Genomic DNA, 20,669 nt, shown 5'->3' on the forward strand with positions numbered 1-20,669 from the left:
GGGGCCCACAACACTGTGCAAAGGATGAGTCGGAAGTAGTATAAGTCACGGGTTCGGCAACCACCGCCCCCACAGGCCCTCGTCAGAGGCCTCCACCGCATTGACCTCTGGCAAGGTCACGTTTGTAAACAAAACCACGTGCTTTTTTGACAGCTGTCAAGCTGACAGCCACGTGCTTTTTGACAGCTGCCATCTTTAATCAAAAAAGCATCGTGATGCCCTATTTACAGCTTTTTTGACTGCCACGTGCTTTTTTGACAGCTGTCAAGCTGACAGCCATGTGCTTTTTGACAGCGGCCATCTTTAATCAACAAAGCATCATGCTGCCCTCGTTATGGCACTAAACCTTATCGTGATGGCTGGTAATTTAAAATCCACGTGCTTTTTGACAGCTGTCATCCGCCATCTTGCATCGCTAACCTCAGGGCTGCCCTCTTTACGGGACTAAACCTTATCGTGGTAGCGGGAAATTTAAAAGCCACGTGCTTTTCGACAGCTGCCATCTTTAATTAACAGAGCATCATGCTGCTATCTTTAGCTACTACATTTGAAATGTGGTGGCGGCAATTTCCATGTGCTTTTTTTGACAGCTGTCATCTTTAACTACATGCACATGGCTTACTGTTATGGGACAAGCAAGCAAGCAAGCTGCCAGCAAGGTGTCCTTCTCAACATACTATTTTTAAACCAAGCTGCTGTTTTTAACACTCTAAGTAGCATTCAAGGTTGAGGCTCAACCTAACTAGACATGATCGAGGGACTTTGGTGCTGGGAGATTGAGTCTGAACTACTGCGGGGCTAAATTTAGGACGTACACACAGATTAGATCGGGTGCTAAAGTCAAGTTGTAACAGGAAAAGTGTGGAGACATGAAATAGCGAGTTCATTGTTTTTTTACCTAACATGCAAAGACTGCACAGGCCAGTTGGAAGTATTTGCTGACACAAGGAATACAAAGTTCATTGTTCATACAAGTTCGTGACACACAGGAACTTATCTTCATACTGAATACCTAATGTGGTGCTGGAATTTTAGCTCTTTACGATCGATACCCCTGCAGGCCTAATGTTGCGCTGACCACGTATTAAACCCCCAGGTCTTGATATGGTACTAGGAAGATGGTGTAAGGCGTAAAGGGGTACAAGATGGCGGCTATACACAGGCTCATATGAAGAAAGCTAGCTTAGAGGCTACTGCACAAGATGGTGGCTGCTCTTATGAGACGGCTTAGGGGTGCTTGTGCAAGATGGCGGCTATATACAGGCTCTTATGAGACGGCTTAAGGGCGCTTGGGCAAGATGGCGTCTATACACAGGCTCTTATAAGGCTAACTCCTCGAACGTGGGTCAGAGCAAGATCGCGGCTATACATAGGCTCTTATGGAGAAACCTGGCACAGGGGTGACATAGGAATTAAGGTGACGGCCTAAGGCTGACTGCGCAAGATGGCAGTCGCGTACAACTCCCTAGTGCTAGGGACCCCGAAGCAAGATCTTCGCTATACATTGGTTATATAAGACTAACTTTGGACTAGGAGCTAATGGCGATACATTGTTTTCATAGGCCTAACTCTACAGAGCTGCCTCAGGGGCTCACTACTTGTAACTTATGACCTATTAGTTTAAATAATGTTATTTGTTTTATGTCCCACTAACTACTCTTTTACGGTTTTTGGAGACGCCGAGGTGCCAGAATTTAGTCCCACAGGAGTTCTTTTAGGCGCCAGTAAATCTACCGACATGAGGCTGACGTATTTGAGCACCTTCACATACCACCGGACTGAGGCAGGATCAAACCTGCCAAGTTGGGGTCAGAAGGCCAGCGCCTCAACAGTCTGAGCCACTCAGCCCAACCAGATAATAAGAATAATAACCAAGTAAGTATACATGATGATGAATGGATAAAGTATTTCAATGGATTATTAGAGGGTCAGGATAAATGAGATTGGCATATTTAGAACTATGGAGAACACACTGCCCTTATTAGATGATCCAATGACTATGGAGGAAATAATAGAGGCAATGAAAAGAGGGCAAGAGGGAAAATCAGGTGCTATACGTGGAATAACTTACAAATTTTGGAAAGAGCTAGGCAACAACAGTTATATGTTATAATAAGAATAATAACCAAGTAAGTATACATGATGATGAATGGATAAAGTATTTCAATGGATTATTAGAGGGTCAGGATAAATGAGAGTTATAACAAATATATTTAACAATTTTTGATGGCAGGAAAATCCCAAGATTTTGGCAAGAAGGAGTAATATGTCCCATATACAAAAGGAAGGAAGAGACATCCAATACAAATAATTATAAAGGCATTAATCAATTGGACACACTCGGTAAGATTTATACTGGGATATTAGCAAGAAGACTTATAAAATGGACAGAGGATTACTTTGTATTCTCCATATATCAGACCGGGTTCAGGAAAGCAATGAGAATCTCAGACAACATATTTGTTATCAAAACAATAATAGATAAATACTTAAAGAGAAAAGGTGATAAACTGTACAGAAAGCTTTTGACTCTGTAAGCAGACGGATGGTCTTTGTGAAGCTGGCTAAAATAGGGGTGTCAATTAAAATTATTAATGCCATAAAAGAACTGTATTCAGAGGTTAAATGCACGATTAAAGTGAAAGAAGATTTAGCAGTGGGCGAGATATATTCAAAAATTGGTCTAAAGCAGGGGTACAAATTATCACCTATATTGTTCATACCTTTTATTAATGATATTATGGAAAATGAAGGAAATGAGAACATAAACCCATGTCTTAACAATGAAGGAATCCCTGGCCTAGTTTTTTCAGACAACATCCCTCTGTTATCTTTAACATCAGTTGGTATGCAAAGAAGCATCACAGAAACTGCTGAATATTATACAAAATGGAATTCAAATATTAACATTAAGAAAATGAAAGTTATGGTATTAAGAAGGGAAATACACTAAAGAGAAAATAAAGGTGTGCAGTTAGAGATAGTCAATAAGATTGAATATTTATGAATAATACTAGCATCTAATGGTAAAAGGAAAGAACAAATAAGACGAGCAAAAATGAAAGGACTGGAAACATTATCTAGCATGAGATGTTTTGAGAGGTAGATGCCAAATACTGAATAGAAACTGCAGAAAAATGTCCTAAATTCACTTATAAAATAGTGAGCATTGTACGGAACAGAAATATGGGGCATTGAAGAGGGCAGTAAGGAAATAGAGGTAATGGATAATAAGTTCTGCAATATAATAATGTGGCTACCAGAATGTACAGCTAATAGTGGAGTCAAAATTCTATGTAAGTTTTTATATATTTTAATATTTATATTTTTGATTTATATTTTATACAAGCAGATAAAGCTAATAAGTAACTGAATGGTTAAGATTAAAGAGAGGAAACAGGAGGGAAATACAAAATTTAGCATCCCAACATCAGATGGAACATCTACACGATGATTATTAGGTAATCAAGGTGAAAAGGATGCTAGATAGAATAGGAATGGGAGACTCCTGGGATAAAGAGATTCCGAACAAAGAAAAGAAATTGAGTAAGAAAGTAGCTATTAATATGAAAGACATTGAGAAACAGGTGATTATGTCAGAATGTAGGACCAAGAGAACATTACGGGAATTCTGAGAAATTAGCAATAACAACAAACTGTTAATAAAGAAAGAAAGACTTACGAATAGAGAAGTAAGAAGCATACTGTGCTGGCTAATTGATATCTATAAAAATAAGTGTCGAGGAGAGAAAAATGAAGAAAATTGTTGTTTGTTATGTGGAGAATTAATGGAGAAGGCACGTTTGTAGAGAATATACAGGGAAGCAGACTCACTTAGGGGCAAATTCCTGGATAGTGATTGTAAAGTAAAAATAGGAAGGGAGAACGAATTTTATACAAATATAAAATTGTTAAACAACGAATGGATCACACCATGTAGAACACAAATTTTTTTGATATAGTAAAAATATGTGGTTAAAGAGAATAAAAGAAAGCAAGCAAGCAAGCAAGCACCAAGTCAACTTTTTAGTGTTATGGCTGTATTGTCATCATTTTCATGAAAGTAACTACAGTACACTGCCAGAAAAATAAAAAAAAAAAATAAAAAAATAGTACACCCTCTTAGAGTTTTCCAATTCACTCAAGATTTATTACTGAAACAGTGCATATGGAGTACATGAAATGATTACATTTACAGATCAATAGCTCACGCGGAACTGAGGGATCTCTGCTCTGATGGCCTTCATTTAAACCGCAGTGGTACGTATAAGTTAGGAAATTTGTTTGGAAGGGTAATAGGGAGGTACATTCAGGGAAACAGGGTGGCCTAGGGAGCGGTGATAAGGGAACAGGGAACTGGAAATCAAGTGGGGATGACATAAATTCTTAGTGTTGAACTGTAGAAGTATTGTAAAGAAAGGAATAGAATTAAGTAATTAATAGATATATATTTACCAGATATTGTAATAGGAGTTGAATCATGGCTGAGAAATGATATAATGGATGCAGAAATTTTCTCACGGCACTGGAGTGTGTTAAATGTAATAAATATCATTTTTGGTCCGTATTGATGATATTTGATTGAATAATAACATTAAGTTATTTATTAGACCACCTAATCAATACAAAATCGTCTTGGATGATTTACATAAATTTGTTAACTAATAGTGGTACATGTTTCGCCTTCCCTGAAGGCATCATCAGCCATAGTCTTAACCTTAAATTAAAAATAAGCGTCTAAATAACATGTAGTAATGAAATGAATTTTAAAATCTTGAAGAGATTTGAAGTAAAATAAATTAAAAATAACAATGATGGTTTGAAAATACAATGTGATGAGATATAATAGTGGAAGTATTAGCAAAATTAACATTAGAAGGCTGCTAAAATAAGTGCAATGGATAAAACAACAGATTGTTATACAACAAGTAGTAAGATTGCATAAAAGTAAAGTTGATAGTCTGGCGGTTATAATTAGACGATGGCGAAAAATCGTATATAATCAAAGTAAAGAAGAGAGAATAAAAGTCAAAGTTAGTCGAGAGATCCGAAGTTAATCATGATCTTGAAGATAAAAGACGAAAGTCAGATGCATATGGTGAAGTTGTAGAACACGTTGAGGATATGAAGTTGGTGAATAGAAGTTGAAGAACAGTTTCAAATAGGATCACTATGGACCATCTCAAAATTTGAAGTGATGTTCAAATGTTGTAAATTGTGAGTTTGGAGTGTGTATTGTAGAGATAGGATAGGAATGGTGGGAGGGGGAGTATTCATTCTGGTGAAAGAAGAATTTGTAAGCTACGAAAAAGTTAAAGATGAGACACATGAAATTCTAGGTGTAAACTCATTTCTAAAGATAATAGGCAACTTGATATATTTGGAGTGTACAGACCGGGAAAGGGTAGCACTGACGCGGATTCGGAATTATTTGATAGGATAGTCGGCTACGTGGGAAACGACATGGAAAGAAATGTGATTGTAGCGGGAGATCTGAATTTGCCAGATGTCAATTGGGAAGGAAATGCGAACAACAGGAAGCATGACCAACAAATGGCATATAAGTTAATATGTGAAGGACAGCTGATTCAGAAAGTGATGGAACCAACCAGAGGGAAAAATATCCTGGATGTGGTGCTGATAAAACCAGATGAGCTCTATAGGGAAACTGAAGTAATAGATGGTATTAGTGATCATAAAGCTGTTTTTGTCGTAGTCAAAAATAAATGTGATAGAAAGGAAGGTCTTAAAAGTAGGACTATTAGGCAGTACCATATGGCTGATAAAGCAGGCATGAGGCAGTTTCTAAAAAGTAACGGTAAATAAAAATGTAAACAGACTCTGGGATGGGTTTAAAGAAATTGTTGAGGAATGCATAAACAGGTTTGTACCTTTAAGGGAGGTAAGGAATGGTAAAGACCCACCTTATTATAATAGAGAAATAAAGAGACTAAGAAGGAGGTGCACACTGGAAAGAAATAAGAGTTAGAAATGGCTGTGGATGTAAGGAGAAATTGAAGGAACTTACTAGAAAATTGAATCTAGAAAAGAAGGCAGCTAAGGGTAACATGATGGCAAGCATAATTGGCAGTCATACAAATTTTAGTGAAAAATGGAAGGGTATGTATAGGTATTTTAAGGCAGAAACAGGTTCCAAAAAGGACATTCCAGGAATAATTAATGAACAAGGGGAGTGGGTATGTGAGGATCTTCAAAAGGCAGAAGTATTCAGTCAGCAGTATGTAAAGATTGTTGGTTACAAGGAAAATGTCGAGATAGAGGAGGAGACTAAGGCCAATGAAGTATTAAAATTTACATACGATAACAATGACATATACAATAAGATACAAAAGTTGAAAACTAGAAAAGTGGCTGGAATTGATCAGATTTCTGGGGATATACTAAAGATAATGGGTTGGGATATAATACCATATCTGAGGTACTTATTTGATTATTGTTTGGTCGGAGGAGCTATACCAGATGAATTGAGAGTTGCTATTGTAGCCCCTGTGTATAAAGGAAAGGGTGATAGACATAAAGCTGAAAATTACAGGCCAGTAAGTTTGACATGCATTGAATGTAAGCTTTGGGAAGGCATTCTTTCTGATTATATTAGACATGTTTGTGAAATTAATAACTGGTTCGATAGAAGGTAGTTCGGTTTTAGGAAAGGTTATTCCACTGAAGCTCAACTTGCAGGATTCCAGCAAGATATAGCAGATATCAAGGATTCTGGAGGTCAAATGGACTGTATCGCGACTGACCTGTCTAAAGCATTTGATAGGGTGGATCATGGGAGACTACTGGCAAAAATGAGTGCAATTAGACTAGACAAAAGAGTGACTGAATGGGTTGCTATATTTCTAGAAAATAGATCGCAGAGAATTCGAGTAGGTGAAGCTTTATATGACCCTGTAATAATAAAGAGGGGAATTCCTCAAGGCAGTATTATTGGACCTTTATGTTTTCTTATATATATAAATGATATGAGTAAAGGAGTGGAATCGGAGGTAAGGCTTTTTGCGGATGATGTTATTCTGTATAGAGTAATAAATAATTTACAAGATTCTGAGCAACTGCAACGTGACCTTGATAATGTTGTGAGATGGACAGCAGGCAATTGTATGTTGATAAACAGGGTTAAAAGTCAGGTTGTGAGTTTCACAAATAGAAAAAAGTCCTCTCAGTTTTAATTACTGCGTTGATGGGGTGAAAGTTCCTGTTGGGGATCATTGTAAGTATCTAGGTGTTAATATAAGGAAAGACCTTCAATGGGGTAATCACATAAATGGGATTGTAAATAAAGGGTACAGATCTCTGCACATGGTTATGAGGGTATTTAGGGGTTGTAGTAAGGATGTAAAGGAGAGGGCATATAAGTCTCTGGTAAGACCCCAACTAGAGTATGGTTCCAGTGTATGGGACCCTCACCAGGATTACCTGATTCAAGAATTGGAAAAAATCCAAAGAAAAGCAGCTCGATTTGTTCTGGGTGATTTCCGACAAAAGAGTAGCGTTACAAAAATGTTGCAAAGTTTGGGTTGGGAAGAATTGAGAGAAAGAAGAAGAGCTGCTCGACTAAGTGGTATGTACTATTATTTATAAGCTTCATTTCCGTATTGATTGGTAGTTGACATAATATGAGTCACCACCTTATCAATACACTAATTTATTTACTTCCAAACTGGTAAATAAGGTCAAGACCGGTTTCGATCCCTAAGGGATCATCTGGTATGTTCCGAGCTGTCAGCGGAGAGGTGGCGTGGAATGACATTAGTAGACGAATAAGTTTCAGTGGCGTTTATAAAAGTAGGAAAGATCACAATATGAAGATAAAGTTGGAATTCAAGAGGACAAACTGGGGCAAATATTCATTTATAGGAAGGGGAGTTAAGGATTGGAATAACTTACCAAGGGAGACATTCAATAAAATTCCAATTTCTTTGAAATCATTTAGGAAAAGGCTAGGAAAACAACAGATAGGGAATTTGCCACCTGGGCGACTGCCCTAAATGCAGATCAGTATTGATTGATTGATATTGATTGATTGAGGTACCAGGTGTCGATCCATGCTGAAACTCCCATATTAGTACGTGGTGTATCCTCCATGGGTGGCAATACAGGTGCTGATTCTGGCAAACATTCGATCACACAGATGGTGAATACAGTCTTGGGATACATTATTCCATACCTGTTTGACCTGTTCACGTAGTTCTGCAAGAGTTGTGGGTTGACGAGTCACACGTGTCAGTTGTCGTCCCATCATATCCCACACATGCTCGATGGGAGACAAGTTCAGAGATCGTGCTGGCTAGGGAAGTTGCTGCACGTCTTACAGAGCACGTTGAGTTTCACGTGCAGTGTGTGGGCGAGCATTATCCTGTTGGAACAACTCATCACCTTCCTTTTGCAAGAATGTCAAAAGAACGGGTCTAACATTCTGCACGTACTGAGCACTGGTCGGCATTCCCTCCACAAACACCAAAGGTGAACGAGAGTTGTAGTTTATCGCACCCCAGACCGTAAGGCCTGGGGTGGGGCCAGTGTGTCTTGGACGAATGCACTCTACGAGACGGTGCTCGCCAGGTCTATGTCGTACGTGCGAACTACGATAACTTGCATGCAGAGAGAATCTGCTTTCATCGCTGAAGACCACGACCTGCCATTCCATCTTCCAAGTAATCCTCTAGCGGCACCAGTCGAGCCGTGTATGTCGATGCTGTGGCATGAGTGGAAGATGGGCTAGCGGTGTGCGTGCCCGTAGTCCTACTGCTAGTAACTGGTTGGCAACAGTTTGTGTTGACACTTCTGGGCTCACAAACCTTATCTGTGCTGTGGTAGCTGTACAATCTGCCACTGCTGCCCTTAAAATATGACAATCTTGGCGGACGTCTATGCTGCGTGGACGTCCAGAACTTTGTCTACGGGTGTGAGAATGTTCACGTGACCACTGCAACCAGCATTGTTGCACAACTGACGCAGCACGTCCAACTTTTATGGCAATTCTCCGAAAGAACCATCCCAACACTCGGAAGGCCACAATTTGACCCCTGTCAAACTCGCTTAGTTGGCTATAGGAAGCATGAGTGCATCTCCGTGGCAAGGCGACTGTTTGCTTCACACGTTTACATCACACTGAGCCTTATGTCTGTAAACATTCCCTATTAAAAGGTACACGCAAATAGTGTTCTGGCAGCTATGTCACGACGCTATCTGTTGGCGGACAATGTTGAAACCATTATCAGAACATCTACCATCCCGCAGGTGGCATCTGCCGTCATCGCATAAAAATTGAGGTTGTCTTTCCAGGTGTACTAATTTTTTTTTTTTTTTCCGGCAGTGTATGTGTTAAATTGCATGTGAATTTGCTTAGGTTACAACAGATGAAATGTTCCTTCCTCAGCTGGAGTTCTGTAGCTGTAGGCTGAGAGCATTCATTCACTGATTCATTCAATCACTCACTAATAAGGGCCTTCTTCCCATTTGGTGATAATCTGTGACTGGGAGAAAGAGGTCCGTCCGTCCGTCCGTCCGTCCGTCCATCCATCCATCCATCCATCCCATTGGAATGTTCTCACCTTAGCTGCTGGAGTTCTGTAGATGTAGGCTGAGAGCATTCAATTAATGTAATCATTCAACCATTCATTCAATAATGAATGCGCTTTCCCCAGTTGGTGGCTATCCATGACTGGGATAGAGGAGTGCTTATTCAGTCATGTATGTATGAATACAATTCATTCATTTAGTTCATTCATAATATCTATTGTAAGCTGAGGATAACTCTGTTCAGACTCATGACATAAATAAATACTTGCACTAATACAAATTAATAAGGGTAATAATACATGTTGTCCTAAACTATATAACACTGTTAATGTGTAGGACAAAAATTAATAAAATTTTAATAAACACTATTTAGAGACTGGGTGTAAATAGTGATTAGGCTTAATTGTAATGTTTAATGTAATAACAGATAAATTAATTGTAACAAGAAAATCATGCATGTATAAAAGCATAATTTGGATTGCAATAAATAATTACTCTCTCCCCAGTTACGGGCAATCCAGAACTCTGGGATGGGAGTACTCTACTTGAAATCAAATACCTAAGAAATATGATACGGAATACAAGGAAAAACAGAGTGAGAAATGAAGATGTTAGAAAGGAAGTAGGAAATAGAAAACCTAAATGAGAAAATAGATTGAAATAAACTAAGATGGTCTGGACATGTAAACTGGATGGATGTGGAAAGAATACCAAAGTAGATGATGGAGATGAAGCTTGAGAGAAAGAGTGAGAGGGAGACCCAAAACATTCTTTTTCACAATTGGCTTTACGTTGCACCAACACAGATATGTCTTGTGGCGACGATGGGGTAGGAAAGTGCTAGGAGTGGGAAGGAAGTGGCTGTGGCCTTAATTAAGGTACAGCCCCAGCATTTGTCTGGTGTGAAAGTGGGAAACCACGGAAAACCATCTTCAAGGCTGCCGACAGTGTGGTTAGAACCCACTATCTCCCGAATGCCGGATACTGCCCGCACATAAGCGACTGCAGCTTTCAAGCTCAGTGTGACCTAGAACAAGGTGGATCAATTCAACAAAGAAGAGTGCAAAAGCAAGAACCTGGACTGGGACAAAATGATGGAAGAGAAATGGTGGAAGGAGAGAGAGGAAGGTGGAGAAATGCTATAAATACTCTGACCCGGCGGGAGCTGGATAAGGAGAAAGGAGAGTGATGAAACAAAATTTGAGGATACAGTACTTATCATATGCTAGCACCATGCACACTATCCAAGAGGTGACGGAGACAGAAAAAACATTCCAAAAACTTGAACTGTACAGAAAAAGGTAAGCCAGTAACTGAAGAAAGTCTGGCATCCAGAACAAAAGAACACCAGGTTGCAACCTAGCTGCAGTTCTACTTACGTAAGGTAGTCTAAACAATAAAGAAGTCTGCCACCGTCTTTATAATGGCTAGATTACCAGACTGACAAGAGAGAGTGTGGTGAATAGCAAGTACAATATAGATATTTAAAAAAAAAAAACACATTCCTAGCAGTCCTTTGCATGCAATACAGTGGACATTTGCTTCCCTAATACTGTTTGATGGCAATAATTACATAAAAATTAATGATTTATATTGGAATGATGTGATTTTTTCATAAAAATAAGTAATATCATACATATATATCTTGTGTTAGTTGTAAGAAATATACATTAAGGTTATGTGTTTGTAACTCGGGTGTATTATTCCTTGAAGAAATTGAGTCAATTTGTCTACCTTGTTTTTTTAATTCTTTGAACTGCTAGCTGTGTGTGATCAGTAGTTGTCAGCAACAGCTCGCAATAAAAGATGTGCGCGATGAAGCTGGTGTTTTTGTCGTAACATTTGTTTGCCTGAACTGGTGTTATGAGCTAAAAATGAAGTGATATCAACAGGTTATGGGCCCAGAGCGCCGCAGTACATTCTGAACAATATAAGATGAAATGGAGTAACGAGAATTAACGGACAAAGCGAGTTGTGACATTATTAACGGAAAAAAATTATGACCTAGTGGACCGGGGAAGAAACACTGAATAGGAATGTGGCTAAGCTTACAGTGGAGAACTATTTTTCGTGGGCATTGAAGGTGAAACAAGAACTATTGTTAAAGGATGTGTGGCAATCAGTTATAGGGCATGAGGATACACCAGGTTGTCAATTGCCTCAGACAGAAATGAGACTATGAGCGCGTAACAATGTCATTGTGTTAGCGGTTATTTTCAAATATGTGGGAGAAAATTTGTTTTTTTTGCTAGGGGCTTTACGTCGCACCGACACAGATAGGTCTTGTGGCGACGATGGGATAGGAAAGACCTAGGAGTTGGAAGGAAGCGGCCGTGGCCTTAATTAAGGTACAGCCCCAGCATTTGCCTGGTGTGAAAATGGGAAACCACGGAAAACCATTTTCAGGGCTGCCAATAGTGGGATTCGAACCTACTATCTCCCGGATGCAAGCTCACAGCCGCGCGCCTCTACGCGCACGGCCAACTCGCCCGGTGGAGAAAATCTTAAAAGTGACATTGCAGATATTGAATCAGCAAGAAAGGCATAAGAGAAACTGGACGAGTTGTGCAATGATGGAGGGCTAGTGAATGTGCTATGACCTTGAAACAGTTAACTCATTTTGTGAAGCCCAAGGACATGAATGTACAAGAATACCATAAAACCGGGTAACTTTGGCCAATTTCTTCTATATTTTAAAAATTAAAATGTGAAATATTCCCTCTAATTTTCTGAAAAATATAATATAAGTTCTGCCATGTTTGTTCTTCATTTTTAAATATGAACATAAGTCTAATTGTTATTCATTAATGAAGCCTCCGTGGCTCAGACAGCAGCGCATCGGCCTCTCACCGCTGGATACCGTGGTTCAAATCCCGGTCACTCCATGTGAGATTTGTGCTGGACAAAGTGGAGGCGGGACAGGTTTTTCTCCGGGTACTCCGGTTTTCCCTGTCACCTTTCATTCCAGCCACACTCTCCATTCTCATTTCATAGCATCTATCAGTCATTAATAAATCACTTTGGGAGTGGCGACCCCATCGTACTAATAGCCTTTATAAGATACATTCATTACATCCCTGACCCGGTCAATGACTGGAAAACAGGTTGTAGGTTTTCATTCATTCAGTAATGAATTATGATTATCGAAAGAGTGGCCGGAGTTACTGCATATTTTGGGGTAACTCCAGCCGCCATAAAAATATCTCAAGGAATGAAGTTTTCTTCGATGTAATGTTACTTTAGCCATGGTAAATGTTTTTTAAAAACCTGCAGAATGCCCAGTATCAACAATCACAAACAAATTAAAACGATCTGTGGTGAAATGAAATGGCGTATGGCTTTTAGTGCCGGGAGTGTCCGAGGACAAGTTCGGCTCACCACATGCAGGTCTTTTGATTTGACTCCCGTAGGCGACCTGCGCGTCATGATGAGGATTAAATGATGATGAAGATGACACATACACCCAGCCCCCGTGTCGGCGAAATTAAGCAATTAAGGTTAAAGTTCCCGACCCTGCCGGGAATCGAATCCGGGACCCCTGTGGCCAAAGGCCAGCACGCTAACCATTTAGCCATGGAGCCAGACTACGATCTGTGGTGAAACAGATGTATAGTGATCAAATTCCCATTTTCCCCAAAGGAGAAACTATTTTATTTAGCCTAAGGGTACTAGCATTGTATGATATTACAAATTACATGTCGCTTTGCATAAATATTTGTAATGGTACAAAAAATAATAAATAAAATGTACAAAAATCATAAAGCCCAATTGTATGAAGAGAAAAGGTCGTCGGAAAAGAAGCAATCTTGTAGACTGTCCTCATAATACACTGTCTTGTAAATTAGAAAATATCTGGGCCGTCAATGAAGTTCTTAAATGTGTATCGTACATGGCAATTGTCTATTGAAAATTGGAACTGTCTTTCCCCTGCCTGTCAGGATAAACTTCCCCGTTTATTGTTACTGTGCCGTTATTAATCTCTTCTAAAGCGTTCTTGAAATAAACATGATTGTAATTACAATACCCGCAGCTGTGTAATGTTTTCCTGTATGTTCTTGGCATGGCCGAAGTTACCCCAGAAGAGGACAACCTTTATCACAAAACTATTCCCTGAAAAACCTATTTGAATAAAATGCATCAAATTGTGTTGATCAGTTACCAGACGTACTTACATTTTGACCCCATAAACCACTGGAATGGAGAATCAAATGCTGGGGCTAGAAAACAGTTTGTTTTCTGCTGTTACCAGACAGGACAATAGTCGGGGCTGTGAAAAAAATCTATTGACTCAACAATGATCTTTGGACTATTGAGTGTTGATAGAGCATTCTACTGTATGTGGATTTTAGTTGTTGCAAGTGGTTTATCTTTTTCAGTATAGGAGGCAAGAGAAAATAAGTGTTGCTATTCATCAGTGGCCGAAGTTACCTTGTATGATCGAAGTTACCACACTTTATGGTACTTGGCAAAAATAAATTAATTGTGGAGGAGAATGAGTAAAGTCAGATACAAGTTCACAGATCAACAAGTTGCAGGAATCATCAGCGGAAATCTTACAGAGGAATATGCAGGTTTTATACCTTTCTTGGAAGCTGATTTGGCGAAACTGACAATCTCGAAGGTGAAGGCGAGATTCCTCACTGAGGACAGCAGAAAGAAACTTCAGAAAAATGGAGTAAAGGCTTATGACACTGGAAAATATGAGGAGATGAAGCTCAAGCCATGGTTGTGCAACAGAAACGATATATCAAGAAAGAAGACGTGGGATGAGGAAAACAGTATAGTTGCTACAATTGTGGTAAACAGTGACATGTATCTAAATATTGTTGCAGTACCCAAAAGTGCTTCAATTGTAGTAAGTTGGGACATTATTCTGAAGTATGTCAAACAATAAAGAGTGACGAATCATTACAGGAGAGTAAATCAGTAAATGCGAGTGGAAAAGTGGTAAGCTCGGAAATTATACATGTAGTAGAGAAAGCAATGAGCATGAAAGTTTCTGTAGGAACTGTGAAAATTAGAGATTGGCTGTTCGATTCATGTGCGTCCCATGTGTGTCCAACAGAGGAGATGTTTATAGACATGTCAACAAATGTGACTGGGAATGTAGAAATAGGAGATAACAGTAAGCTGGATATTAGAGGTATAGGTAAGGTGAAAGTAAAAATGTCAACAGGATGAACAATTACATTTACGGATGTGTTGTACGTGCCAAACCTTGGTGCGAATTTAATATCCGTTGGCAAGTTAACTAGCAAAGGTTTCAAAGTAGGATGTGCAGGTGAAAAAGCAGCAGTTGTAGATAAGAATGGAGATGAAACATTGTTTATTGCAAACAGGAGGAATGATGTATATGTAGTACAGATAGAGGGAAGAAATGATATTGTAGCTGTGAGTGATTGTGACCAAATGATAGATCAAGAATGTAATAATAATGTAGCATTTAAATGTGTTGGGCAGGTTAGGTTGTGGCATGAGAGATATGGACATGTACATTCTGAAGCTTTGTTTAAATTGCCTATGTTAGAATTGAAAAGAAGTAACGATATTAATACTTGCTCTGTATGCATTCAGGGGAAACCAAGTAACAAGGGAGTACCTAAGTTTTGTGAGTGTAAGGGAGAAAAACCACTTGATGTTGTGCACACTGATGTAGTTGGAAAAATTAGTCCACCATCACTTGGGAAAGCTCAATATGTTGTAACTATGATTGATGAATACACCAGATATAATGTGGCTGTGTGCATGAAAAATAAGGATGAAGTGTTGGAGGTGTATCATAGGTATCAGGCAAAGGTAGAAAAGTTACGTGGTGTAGACATTAATGTAGTACAATCTGACAATGGTACAGAGTACACATGTAGTGGGTTTCAAGCACAATTGCAAAAATGGGGTATTACTCATAGGAGGTCTGTACTGTACATTTCACAACAAAATGGATTAGAAGAGAGGCAGAACAGAATGATGTTTGATACTGTTAGATGTCTATTCATCCAGTCTGGGTTACCAAAGGAATTTTGGGGAGAAGCAGTAATGACTGCAGTCTATTTAAGAAATAGGTGCCCATCTTCAGCAATAAATTTTCAGATACTGTATGAACTGTGGTTCAATAGGAATTTGGATGAGGAAGAAATAGGCAGATTGAAAGTATTTGGATGTCAGGCATGGGCTGTGAGAGTAGACAGCAGAAAGTTAGATTCCAGAGCAGAGTCATGTGTTATGACAGGGTAAGAGGCAGGTACTAAAGATTATGGAGTCTTGAAAGGAAAAAATTAATAGTGACGAGAAGTGTGGCATTTGAGGAGCAGATATTTCCCTTTAAGGTGAAAGCTCCTGGAATCAATATTATAGAAAATATAAATGTATCAAAGGCAGAAGGTGGTGAAACATACTTTGACATATTGTGCATTGAAGATGCAGAGACAAAATTAGGGATTGAATTAGAAACAGGGGAAGACGGAGAGGAAACATTGGCTGTTGAGTCAACGACCGGGGAGGAACACTAGAGGTTGAGTCTATAGCAATACAAGAGCCAGGGAATAATCTGAGAAGGTCAATAAGACAGAAGAAAGGAAAAAGGAAAGACTTGTGCAGATTGTAAGACAGTGATGGAAGTTAGACATGGGAGTGTAGTGGAACCTAGAACAGTTGAGGAGACTATGTCAAGCCAAGAGTCTGATAACTGGATGGAAGCCATTAAAGTGGAGATCAATGGGATGAGAAAGAAGGATGTTTGAGAAAATGTAAAAAGACCGGATAATATCAAGGTAATTAGTTCTAAGTGGGTGTTTTCATTGAATTATGACAGCGAGGGTAACATTCAGAAATATAAGGCCAGATTGATTGCCTAAGGTTTTAAGAGACAGATGAATTTTAGTTATGATGAAACATTTAGTCCTGTTATAAAGAGGAAAACAATGAGGTAGACATTGCAGGACGTAAAGATTGGACTGTAGAACATCTAGATGTAACTAGTGCTTACTTAAATAGTGAAATCAGTTGAACTGGAACAACCAGAATTGTTCGTAGAAAAGGATGTCCAAAACTATGTATGTAAATTGAAGAAAAGTATCTATGGACTACCGAATTCAAGTAAAGACAGGAATGCTTGTGTTGATGCAGTAATAAGAAGGCTAGATTTTAAGAGATGTGTCCAAGAACCATGTGCGTATGTAAAGGAGAGTTGTATCATTGGTTTGTATTTTGACGATATAACTGCAATAGGTAACAAAGAGGTTGTTAATATGGTAAAAATAAAGTTGGCAAATGAGTTATAGATTACAGATCTAGGGAAAGCGACAGACTTACTGTCAATAAAAATAGAACTGACAAAAGAAGGGGTTATGTTGAGTCGAAGTCTGTACATGGACAAATTACTTGCTGATTTTTCCATGAGTGACTGTAAACCGAGTAAGACTATTTTACCAAGTGGGTACACAGCAGCTGAAAATGATGAGCAGGAATTTGATTGCACCATCTATCGCAGTGCAGTAGGAAGTTTGCTATATTTGTCAAGTAATACTAGACCTGACATTGCGTTTGCGATAAGTTAAGTTAGCCAAAATTGTCAAAAACCTAAGATTACAGATTGGAAAGAATTGAAGCATATCATGAGAGATCTATGTGGTACTAGAGATTAAAAGTTATGTTTTAAAAATTGTGATGAGTTCATACAAGTATTCTGTGATGCGGATTGGGGAGGAGGTACTGAGTCAAGAAGATCAGTGAGTGGGTATGTAACCACAGTGACAGGGGGAGCAGTGCCTTGGTATAGTAAGAAACAGAGTTGTATTGTTAGATCTACCATGGATGCTGAATACATGGCAATGGCAGAGGTATCTTGAGAAGTAACTTGGATGAAAGATTTGCTATCAGAGCTAGGGCTGGAAAGGTTTATGGATACAGCTTGTAAAGTTTTTACTGACAATGCAGCAGCAATTAAATTAAGCAAAAACAATAATGTGAGTGAAAGGTCAAGATACATTGACATCATGTATCATGTACGTAGAGAACTAGTAGAAGAAGGGTTCATTGAGTTTGTATATATAGCATCAGAGAGAAATGCTGTAGACTTGTTCACAATGAAATTATCAACACAATTGTATATTTGTATATTATAATTTTAAGTGGTGATGGAGGCACTGTTGTGTATATGGGGCTATGCCCTTTCTCCATTCACCATCCCTAAATTGTAACTACAATTAGTGGAAAATAAATTATAATAATAATAATAAAGCTTAAAAGTTTCTGTAGGCTTACAGGATTGCAATGAAGGGATAACTGATTGTAGTGTAGTCCTTTTCTATTTATTTATTTTTTTGACAAAAAGGGGAGTGTTGGAATGCTGTGATTTTCTCATAAAAATAAATAATATCATACATACATATCTTGTGTTAGTTGTAAGTAATATACATTAAGGTTATGTGTTGGTAATTCAGGAGTATTATTCCTTGAAGAAATTGAGTCGATTTGTCTACTTTGTTTTTTTTTATTCTTTGAACTGCTAGCTGTGTGTGATTAGTAGTTGTCGGCAACAGTTCACAATAAAAGATGTGTGTGATGAAACTGGTGTTTTTGTCATAAAATCTGTTTACCTGAACTGGTGTTATGAGCTAAAAATGAAGAGATATCAACAATTTAAAATAATGAAAATAACCCAAAAGCAGAAACTCACCTGTTAATTATTTTATGTATATTACTAGGTGCTAATGTCCTGCTAACTGGTGATGATCCCGGAGAAAAATCCAACACTGGAATTTACAAAAAAATGTTAAGACTAGTTAGTTTCTACATGAAGCACAGTTGAAAATTTATTTGGGAAAGTGTGCCAGCATGCCATGGCCTTATGTTTTAAATTAAGATGTTAATGAGTATTATAAAAATTGTTGAACTTCTCCTTCAAACGAGCAAACAAAATTTAAATATCCTGCCAAATGCATCTATTCGCTAAGTAACCTGTAGTTTCAGCCTTACGTCACCAGAAACTCTACAATTCTTGGAGTTCGATGACTGTGCCATGTCCTGTTTGGCACAGTGGAGCCCGTCTTTAAGCCATTTCATCAAGTTATATCTTCATAAAATAGTCAGCAATATGCTATAACTGTACATACACTATGAAACACGGAAGATCAAGAGACACCAAGAACTTAGTTGCAGTACACTTGAACATTTTTCCTTCATGCACTTGTGATGAGTCCCTAGAACACACCACTCAAGCAGCTTACTGGAGAAAGTAGCATACTACTAACTATTTTATGATGATGATGATGATGCTTGCTGTTTAAAGTGGCCAAGTATCCAGGTCATCAGCCCCAAACTGTATGAAATGAGAAGAAATGTAATGACAATTTAAAATTCCAAAATTCATCCACTGACCAGAATTCAAAACTTGATGATGAATGAATGGATGAATATGAATCAGCAGATCCAACTCACAATATTAAAAGTTAAAAATAATACCAAAATCAATCCACTGACTAGAAATCATAACACGAAGATGTACAACGATTATGAACTTAAAAAAATCAGTGGGTCCGACCCACAATGCCTCACCTTCCCAGAAAATAATTTAAAATGATGGCATATACTGACCAAGGGGCTACTTCCAAAGCACAATCCTGAATCGATGATGCTCGATGTGTAAAGGGGTCCAAAATCCAGGTCAACGGACCCTCATAATGGTACTTATCGTTAGTGAAGTAGAACCATGGTATAATAATACTTTATTAACGGTAATACCACTTTACACAACAGTAGAGAAGAATAAACAAAACAAAACACACTAAAAAGAAAGTTCAATGGAATATAAGTAGAAAAATATGTACAGATATATACACAGGTTATATTAAAAGTAATCACAGGAAAGTAATAGTCAATTCTGGAGATTATGCAAGTGATTTCTCAATTTTGACAATGAGCAGTTAAATACATCAATATCCACTTTGTTTAGAGATCTTGACATTCATTCAATTGGCCCATTGAATGCGTAGTTAGTTCTATGCCAATTTGTAGACAATGTATTCTTGAACCTTGTGCGTCTGTCTGGTACATGTATGTTAATTTTTGCAAGGAGTTGTGGACAATTCACCAAGGAATGAAGCAATTTAAAAATGAAGAGTGTATCTAATAATTCACGGCGTTGTAACAGGCTATGCAGATTTAAGGACTGTTGTAAGGATGTATAATCAACATTATCATATGAGAATCCTGCTCTAAATGAATATAAACGAAGAAATTTATGTTGTACTGAATCTAATGTATGGATAGAGGTCTGATGAGAAGGGTTCCAAACAGGTGTACAGTATTCTAGTATGGGGCGTACCATAGACACATACAGCAATCGATAGGTAGCTAAGTTTGAAAATTCTCTAGAATATCTAGTAATGCAACCCAATCTTTGTTTCTTCATTTACTATCCAATTAAGATGTGGTAGATTGTAGTCACCAACAATGAGCAATAAATGGTTGTCAATAATTGACAATTTTTTCAACAGCACTGCAATGTTCGAAATATTTTTGGACAGGAGACTTGGGTGGAATGTATACAGCACCGATGATTAATTTTGTGGTGTTAAAAGTCAGGGACACAAACAACTGTTCAACTGTGTTAATGCACGGTATCAGAGTAGGTTTAAACCTCTTGTTAATACAGATCATAACCGCCCCCATGAGATGCCTTCGTACTCGTTAAAGAAGACCTATCACATCTGAAAATTGAATACGTTTCGAGTCCGAGTTCCACATCACTAATTTTATCATTTAAGTTTGTTTCAGTTGTTTCGGTTAATACCATGATGTCAGCTAAACATGAAGAAATTTTAAGTTCAGTTAGTTTGCTTCGAAGTCCATTTACATTTTGATAGTATCCTCTAAAGTGTTCACCTAACCTTTTTATTGATGTCTTTGGTGCTTTCTTAGTATAGTGTATCTGATCTCTGTGAAATGATTCCCTATCTACATTTTGTATTGTATTCCTGATACAAGTTATACTTTCTAAATCATTTTCTGTATCACTTAAGTTTTTGCCATTAGGATTAGCATCCCCCCTCATTTTCTTAACTAGTTTCCCCGAGAGCATTCTACTAGATATTCTCTTGAGAAGTTTACCAAACTTAGAGGTTCCT

The 20,669-nt window shown here is 38.2% G+C and overlaps 1 protein-coding gene across 7 annotated transcripts in view; it reads right to left on the minus strand.

Annotated features, from left to right (window-relative positions):
- Positions 1–20,669, minus strand: part of LOC136864187 (FHF complex subunit HOOK interacting protein 2A) — a 354,492-nt gene that overhangs the window by 135,794 nt on the left and 198,029 nt on the right. For 6 of the 7 annotated variants that reach the window (XM_068226194.1, XM_068226197.1, XM_068226196.1 and 3 more), the window contains one exon: positions 18,221–18,296. The exons of the other annotated variant lie outside the window; for it this stretch is intronic. In XM_068226194.1, the coding sequence (XP_068082295.1) occupies positions 18,221–18,296 (76 nt within the window). The remainder of the gene's footprint in view (positions 1–18,220; positions 18,297–20,669) is intronic. 7 annotated transcript variants of the gene reach the window in all.

This window comes from Anabrus simplex, chromosome 2 (assembly GCF_040414725.1).
Source record: "Anabrus simplex isolate iqAnaSimp1 chromosome 2, ASM4041472v1, whole genome shotgun sequence".
NCBI classification, from domain to species: Eukaryota; Metazoa; Arthropoda; class Insecta; order Orthoptera; family Tettigoniidae; genus Anabrus; species Anabrus simplex.